The sequence below is a fragment of the Pezoporus wallicus genome, unplaced genomic scaffold (assembly GCF_028554395.1).
Source record: "Pezoporus wallicus isolate ANWC-B61680 ecotype Strahan unplaced genomic scaffold, APGP_CSIRO_Pwel_v1 contig_5863, whole genome shotgun sequence".
In the NCBI taxonomy this organism is placed as follows: Eukaryota; Metazoa; Chordata; class Aves; order Psittaciformes; family Psittacidae; genus Pezoporus; species Pezoporus wallicus.
Window position 1 is genome coordinate 366,781 of NW_026635152.1, and position 8,303 is coordinate 375,083.

An 8,303-nucleotide genomic window follows, 5' to 3' on the forward strand; every position below is an offset into this window, starting at 1 on the left:
TGTCACCTCTGGGCAGAGCCAGCTGAGGACTCGGAGGATGAGGAGGAGGAAGAGGAGGTGGAAAGTAAAGATCCACCAAAAAAGCTCAAGAAGAAACTACCTAAAGAGTCCCCCTCGGGTGAGAGCCGGGAGAAAAAGCTGAAGCCAAAGGGTAAGTACTCAGGGGACAGGGATGGCTTGAGCTTGGTTTCGTTGCCACTTGAATCTGTCCTTAGTGGGATGAGAGGTCCGTAGCATTCCATCACCATTGCTCAGGTATCTGTGGGGCAATTGCCCCCTCCCCAAATCTCCCCTGAGCTCAACCCTTCCTGCCACTTCCCTGTGCCCATCACTGCCTGTACCTGTCCCCTGTCTGGCCACTCATCAGCTCCTCCATCGCACCAGGCGACAAGGGTGACCCTGACAGCAAAGCCAAATCTGCTAAAAGCACCAAGAAGGAGCCGATGTCCATGTTCCAGGTGAATGGGGAGAAGAAGGAGAAGAAAAACAAGAAGAAAGGTACAGGGAGAGCAGGGATAAGGGGTAGCAACCAGTGCTGCTGCCCCATAGCATCACCCTGAGCTGATAGTACCCAGTGCTGCATGACAATGTCTTCCATATCCCCTCCAGCCGCCACCAGCAGTGATGAAGAGGATGATTCCGATTCCAGCACCAAACCCATCAGGTCGGGAAAGAAGAAAAACCCAGCATCCCTCTTCCAGACCGGCGGGGACCCCCCTAAGGAGAAGAAAGCCAAAAAGAAAGGTGGGAGCCCAGCACTGGTGATGTGGTGGAGGGCGGTGGGTGCTGCAGGAGTGTGGGTGAGCCTGGCCATGGAGAGGGGGTTATGATCAATGGCTGTGGGTCTACACAGAGTTCAGGTTTGGGGTTCAGCAGAATCAGGCTCTTCCCTCCATGCCCTGCCTGCAGCTCCTCCCAGAGCAGCTGAGAGTGAGGACGAGACCCTGGAGACCCCACAGAAAAACTCCAACAAGAAGGGGAAAGGGAAGAAATCAAAGAAGGTACAAAGAAAACCCTTAGAGCCGTGGGAGGTGGCAGCTCTTCCCCCCCAGGGTGGGTTGGGGAGCTGGAGCATCATCTCTGAAGCTGCAGCACTACAGTCCAGGGGAGGTGGGGAGCAACGAGCTGGGGAAGGAGCAGGGCACAGGTTTGGCTGTGGGGCCACCATCCCCTCTTGTGCTGCAGCCCAAGGAGGAGAGAGCCCCATCGCCTGTTATTGAGGTGGACAACCTGGAGGAGTTTGTGCTGCGGCCGGCGGCACAGGGGGTGACCATCAAGTGCCGGGTGACACGGGACAAGAAGGGGATGGACCGGGGGCTTTACCCCACCTATTACCTTCACTTGGATAATGACAAGAAGGTGAGTTGGGGTTGGGATGTGGGGCTACCCCTGGGACTCTGCATCCATGCAGGAGCACCCTCAGGCTTTTGGGGAAATGCTCACCTGCATCCCAGAGGCACCTCTCCAGTCCAGAGGAGGACACGAGGATGCTCAGGGGCTGGAGCACCTCCGATACAAAGACAGGCTGAGAACATTGGGGCTGTTCAGCCTGGAGAAGAGAAGCTGCATGGAGACCTCAGAGCAGCTTCCAGTGTCTGAAGTGGGCTCCAAGGATGCTGGAGAGGGACTCTTCATCAGGGACTGCAGTGATAGGACAAGGGGTGATGGGTTCAAACTGAAACAGGGCAAGTTCAGGTTGGATCTAAGGCAGAAGCTCTTCCCTGTGAGGGTGCTGAGGCGCTGGCACAGGGTGCCCAGAGAAGCTGTGGCTGTTCCATCCCTGGCAGTGTTCAAGGGCAGGTTGGACACAGGGGCTTGGAGCAAGCTGCTCTATGGAAGGGGTCCCTGCCTGTGGCAGGGGTTGGGGCTGGAGGAGCTTTAAGATCCTTTCCAAACCCAAACCAGTCTGGGGTTCTATCCCACTGTGGTGGTGGGTCCCGGATGGGGCTGTTCCCTTCCCCTGCAATTCCTCCTGGGAAGTGCCTATTTCACAGGGTACCCGGGATGATGAGCAAACGTTGGCTGGAGAGCCATGCTGGTGCCAGGCTGGGCTCAGACCCTCCTGGCCCAGCCTGTATTGTGGGGATCATCTCCAGTCCATGACTTCCCCAAGCTTGTGACAGTGACCTGTTGGGCTAAGCCTTGTGCAGAGGGCACGGCAAGCTGGGGACAGTGGTGGTGATGGCCGTGATAATGCCCAGTTCCCACAAAGTTCCCCTGTCCTGGCAGGTATTCCTCCTTGCCGGGAGGAAGCGGAAGAAAAGCAAAACTTCCAACTACCTCATCTCCATCGATCCCACCGACCTGTCACGGGGAGGAGAGAACTTCATTGGGAAGCTCAGGTAGGGCTGGCGATGGCACCCCATTGCTACATGGGTTGCTGGCTGTCCCAGGCGATGGCTGGGTCAAGCAGGAGGCTAAATTCAGTGTTCCCTGTTGCTGGGTCCAACCTGAAGAGTGTCGGGGGGGCCGGGAGGGGAAAACCAGCTTGTCTGGTTCCTCCAGGCAGACAGGTTATGGCTGGAAACAGTGCCCGGCAAGTCCCAGCGTGCTGCACCGCTGGCAGCCGCACAGCAATTGCAGGGGAGCCCCCGAGGTGGCAGCACCCTCTAACACCCCGATTCAGGGGTGCCCTGAACCCAAGCAAACAGCTAAAGGATGGGAAGGATGGCACTGGCCATGGGTGTTACAGCTGGAGCAAAGCTGGGCTGGGGGCATAGAGGGGACTTGGTGGCACCGGCTGCGGCCATCTCCTGTCCTCACTGCAGATCCAACCTGATGGGTACGAAGTTCACAGTGTTCGACAACGGCGCGAACCCCGACAGGGCCAACGCTGACTGGTCCAACGTGCGGCAGGAACTCTCAGCTGTGGTCTATGTAAGGAGCCCCTGGGACGTCCTGGGCAGGGGCAAGGGGGTCCCTGACCTGCACCCCTTCACTGGGCTGCTGCCAGGGGGTGGCGGGGATGTGGGATGGGGCTGGATCCATTCCTGAGCCCTCCTACAGCTGCCCGCAAGAGGCTGCAGCCTGCAGTGGTTGCTGGTTTTAGGGATGGGGTTTCCTTTGCAGGAGACCAATGTTTTAGGGTTCAAAGGCCCCCGGAAGATGACGGTCATCATCCCTGGGATGAACTCTGACAACGAGAGGGTGCCCATCCGGCCCCGAAATGTAAGTTGGGGAGGAACTGCTTGGGGCCTGGATGTGCTGGGGATCACCTTGGATTTTGCCCATTTTAGGGTATGGAAAAGATTTCAGGTGTCCCTGAGATTCAAAGCACCTCCCTGGGAGGTGGGAAATGTGGTAGCTGTATTGTTTTCTCCATGCTGGATCCCAGCTCCCAGCTGGATACTGCTGCAGAGCATCCTCTGGGCACCCCATGGAGGGTAGCAGGGCTCTGGATACAGTCACCCCAACTCTGCTCCCCACTCTCACCCTCCCCAGGATAACGATGGTCTCCTGATGCGATGGCAGAACAAAAACATGGACAACGTGATTGAGCTGCACAACAAGGCGCCGGTGTGGAATGATGAGACACAGTCCTACGTCCTCAACTTCCACGGCCGGGTCACTCACGCCTCCGTGAAGAACTTCCAGATCGTGCACAGCAGTGACCGTAAGCTGGGATTGGAAGGGGGGTGATGGGGGAGCACCACCTTCAGCCGGCCCCAGCACCCCCTGGTTTTGCTGAGGTTTAATTTTCCCACGTGTGGCTGCTTTTGGGGTGCCGGGGTGAAGCCACGCAGGGCCTGAGGCACCGTGTGCAGGCAGAGGGAGCGAGCGTCATCTGTTGCCAGGCAGATTAGGGCAGTGACAAACCCCGCGGGGTGCCGAGCACCTCCAGGACGTTGACAGCCCCCCCTTAGCCCAGGCTGCCCCAGGGCATCCCCCCCATACGCACCCCACGCTGCCCGCGGGTCACCTCGGGGTGCGACGCGCCCTGGGGACAGTCCCTTGGGGTGGCAGCGGCTCTGCGCCGGCCGTCGTCACCTGTCGGGCGCAGTCAGAAGCCCTCGGGCTCGGGTGTTGGGTTACGGGACAGAAACAGCCCCTCGAGGGCCCCTGGTTATTTATACAGATTTCCTGTCACCCGCCCTCCGGTCCCAGCGGTCCCACGGGGGGGTCCCTGTCCCCTGCCGGGGGGGTCCCTGCCCCTGCGGGGGGACTGAAGGGTGCTGTGGTTCGTGCAGTGGGGAAATGATGCTTTTTGGTAATACGCACTGCGGTACTGGGGGGGCAGCAGGTTCTTTGGGATGTCACCATTGGAAAGAGGAAAGGGCCTCAAGCTGCCCCAGGGCAGGTTTAGATGGAGCTGAGGAACAATTCCTGCCCCAGAGGGTGCTCAGGCATTGGAACAGGCTGCCCAGGGCAGGGCTGCAGTCACCGTCCCTGCAAGTGTTCACACAGCGTGGAGACGAGGCCTCAGTGCCATGGGTTAGGGGTGGCCTGGGCAGTGCTGGGGTCGGACTGGATGAGCTGAAAGGGCTTTTCCAACCCAGTTGATTCCATGGCTCTATGGAAGGGTGGGATGGGTGCCCAGCCTCTCACTTTCTCTTCCACAGCTGACTACATCGTGATGCAGTTTGGGCGCGTGGCGGATGATGCTTTCACCATGGACTACAACTACCCCCTCTGTGCCGTGCAGGCCTTTGCCATAGCTCTCTCCAGCTTCGACGGGAAGCTGGCCTGTGAGTAGCACCTGCACAGGGACCACGTGCTGGTGCCCAGTGGATGCTCCTGTGTCCTTGTCCTGCTCCACTTCCTCCATTTCCACCTTCTTCATGGTGAATGCTCATGGTTACAGCTGCTCCTGTGGTGGTTGGAGGTGCACGACGCCTGCAGAGCACAGTGGGACACTTATCCAGGCAAACTGGGGCCAGATGGCAGAGTCAAGCTCAGGGTATATTTAGCAGATGAGGCTGACTGTGATCCCAATCTCATCCCTTTGAGACATTTCTTGGACTTAGATCCTGGAAACTCATCCCCCTTTTTTTATTTTTGACCGTTTTAGATTCTGGTTTGCATTTTGTAGCTTGGTCTCTCAGAGAGGGGGGGGTTGGTGGTCTCTGTGTTTCCTCATCTGCCTATGAGTGTGCACAGACACCCCCCACCCCACCCCCCCAGCCACTGAGCACCAAACCGCTTTATTCATGGAATCATAGAATCAATTAGGTTGGAAAAGACCTTTAAGATCAAGTCCAACCTTTTTTGCCCTATCTTTCCCTGGTGCAAGCAGCCATGCAGTGCCCGTGATGTGTTTGCACACCCAGGGCTCTCCATGCACTGGGTCTAATTCCACTACCTGGAAACCTTTGGGAATTTGGGTCCCTAAGGAGCAGCTTGGCACCCAGAGCCCTGGCACCGCGTGGGCACGTGCCAAGGGGAGGCACCGGCAGCCACGTGAGGCAGAGCTGGCATCACCAGCACGGGGCTGGGCAGGGGCAATGCTGCCAGGAGGGACCTGGAAGGGAAAACTCTGGGTGCACCAGGAAGTGCTGGTGGGTGACTCACCAGGTGTGGTGCGGTGCTGAGTCACACTCAGCACCCAGCCAGGCTCCCCGTGTCCCCCCATCCCTCCAGACCCTCCTGGGCTGGTGGTGATCTGGAGCCCTGCACACCCCATAGGTTCTTCCTGCTCATGGGGAGGTGCAGACGGGAGATGCCACCTCAGGACATAGACCCATGGATGTTACAGGGGTCTGGGGGGAGTCATTGGGAAGGAGAGGTGATGGAGAGGGCAGGTTGGGGGGAGCAAGGCAGCCTGTGCCCCATTTCCAGCACTAATGCACCTTTGTGGGGTGAGGATTTGGCTGCATGGACAGTCCCAAATTTGATTAATTCAGTGTGAGAAGCAATGGGACATGCCAAGGTGCCCCACGCTGTCCTTGACCCCCTAATAGTACTCTCACCAGTTCAGCTCATACACTGACCACAGGGTGGCCTGATACAGTTTGGGGTCCCCTTCCCAGGACACACACAGTTTTTTCCCCATTCTGTGGGTGATCTAAGCCTCCCAAGTTAATACTGTGAGAGGTAGCTGGGACAGAAAGGCTGAGGAGCAGGAGATGGATGAGGCAGATGTGGTTGTGCAAGAGGGATGCTCATCGTTGCTGCGCAGTGTCACAATGATGCTGTGGCCTGAAACTGTCTCTCACAGTGATTGCAGGACCGTGAGCTGCAGAGAGACCTCTGGAGAGCATCTGCCAGAGTGGCTTAATGGGTGGAGCCAAGGTTTTCCCACCATCTGCATGAATGTGGGCTCCGTGATTCATCTGCATACATTTGTGGTGGGGCAGATGAAGGCAGACAGCTCAGGGACAAAGGGACTGCGTGGGACATCGTTCCTTATCCTTGTGGTGAGATCAGAGACCTTCTTGTAAGCTAAAGGGAGAATCAGCGGTTTGGGACCAGCATCCCCTGGCTAGGTATGAGCACCAAATGTGGGGAAAGCAAGAGCTTTCTGTCCACAGATCCAGCTGTGATCCCAACATCTGTTTGGAATTGGGAGCAGCTTGGCTAACAGTTGAGCCTAACACTTGTCCCTGTCCTCTCTGATGGAAGCAGAAAAGCCAAAGTGGGGTAAGAAAAAGTAGTTAGGGCTCCCCAGGCTCTCACTGGAGCATGAGCTGCTGATACCCCAGCTGCTCCCTGGGGAGTTTCTCCCTCCCCTCACCCAAAAAGCTTTTGTGTTGCCTATTATTGCTTGCAAACCCCTTGGCGTTCCCAGCCTGCAGCCCAAGCAGAGTGAAACCCTCTGCCATGGGTGACCAATGCCATGCCACCCCATCCCAGAACCCCAAATCACTTATATAAACCCTCTAACCCAAACCAACTGCAGCCAAAGGAACAAATGCAAACAATTCAGTAGGGCGATGGATGCTCGGGCTCTTTGTTTGCGCTGGCTGTTAACACCAGAGGAGACAGGAATGGAAGCAGTTGAAATGTGTATCTACTTTGGCCGACGGAAAGTGTGACGGATGCGCCGGCAGACCAATGGTTGGGAATGCCGGGGGGTGCGTGGGTGTGAAAGGAATGCTTGCTGCAAGAAAAGATCAGGAAAAAAAGGAAAAGAGAAAGAGGGAGCCTTATCAACAGCGTTTGAGCCCAACGTGCCCATCTTCCTTGGAGAAAGGGTTTCCTCTTGCCCCAGGGATGATGCGTTCCCTACACCAGGAAGGCTTTGTGGCTTCTGAAGCTTCATTTCAGGTGGTCGACAGTGCAAGGATAGATTTAACCCCATGAAGCGCGCACAGGCACAGGCATGGCCGATGGCCAGTGGCGACTGCTGGCAGCTCCTCAAGGGAATCTCCTGGGAAATGTGCTTTAGTTTTTGCAAAGATGGCTATAAGGCAAAGGGGAGGAAAAAAATAAAGGAGGTTCCAGCCTGATGCTGAGCCAGGACCAACGTCACTGTGATGCTGGTGGCTCTTGCAGGCGCTGGGTGCTGCATCCCCATCCCGCTCCAGTGGGTGGAAGCACGCTGGTCCAGAGCTGAGCAGGAGGATGGAAATGGGGGGCTCTTCTTTGCTTCTCCTCTGCCCCAGACCCCATGTGCCCAGCACTGAGCACTGACTCACTCTCAGGGGGGATGTGGGGTATTTCTGCAGGGCTTCAAAAGGCCAAATGCCCCATGGATGGGGCTGGATGCCACAGGGGCTGGATGCCGCCTGTGGAGGGAAGGGGCTGGATCCGTCCCAGCAGGTCCAGGAGCGAAGGCCATGTGGGATAACTTCTTACCAAGCAATGGAAGGGCTAGAGCTGTCGGGTGGGTTCCCAGAGAGGGCCGTGCCCAGCGGAGAGCGCTGCCTCAGCTTTGGGGGCTCTTGCTCCATGCTTTGAAGTGGTGATACATTAATGAACTAAAGAAGTGATGGGGACGAGGTGTTTGTCTCTCCCTTGCCCTCTCTGTGTATTTATTTTGGGGACATTTTTGAGAGGGAAAGGCAGACTCGTGGGCTGTGGGTTTGCAGGATGGGCTCTCGCTTGCCACAGCAAGCGTCAGGCAGTACTGGGAAAGCCAATGTTTTCCAAGTGCTTTAGAAAGGAATCATTTTTTAATTAGTGAATCCATTCTGCAGAAGTGTTGGAGTTTTACAATGTTGTAGCTGTTCTTGGTGTCTTGCCTAGACTTGGATGTTCTGGCCATAAGAAAATATTATTTATGGCGTTGCTGCTTGCAGCTCTTTTATATTATAATTTGGGAAAGGAAGTTGCTGTTCCCACCAGTGGACGAAGAAAAGCAGAAACAGGGATTATGGACTTCTGAAGGAGGAAAAGAAATACAAATAAAGAGACAGGACTGAAAC

The 8,303-nt window shown here is 56.4% G+C and overlaps 1 protein-coding gene across 1 annotated transcript in view; it reads left to right on the top strand.

Moving 5' to 3' along the window:
• The window catches only part of LOC130596296 (uncharacterized), a 35,136-nt gene extending 30,129 nt beyond the window's left edge, over positions 1–5,007 (top strand). Inside the window, exons 17-26 of the mRNA XM_057403753.1 lie at positions 17–151; positions 385–498; positions 610–744; positions 910–1,001; positions 1,186–1,359; positions 2,230–2,342; positions 2,769–2,877; positions 3,070–3,168; positions 3,442–3,613; positions 4,560–5,007. Coding sequence (XP_057259736.1) covers positions 17–151; positions 385–498; positions 610–744; positions 910–1,001; positions 1,186–1,359; positions 2,230–2,342; positions 2,769–2,877; positions 3,070–3,168; positions 3,442–3,613; positions 4,560–4,693 — 1,277 coding nt within the window. The 3' untranslated portion in view covers positions 4,694–5,007. The remainder of the gene's footprint in view (positions 1–16; positions 152–384; positions 499–609; positions 745–909; positions 1,002–1,185; positions 1,360–2,229; positions 2,343–2,768; positions 2,878–3,069; positions 3,169–3,441; positions 3,614–4,559) is intronic.
• Positions 5,008–8,303: the final 3,296 nt, after the last annotated feature.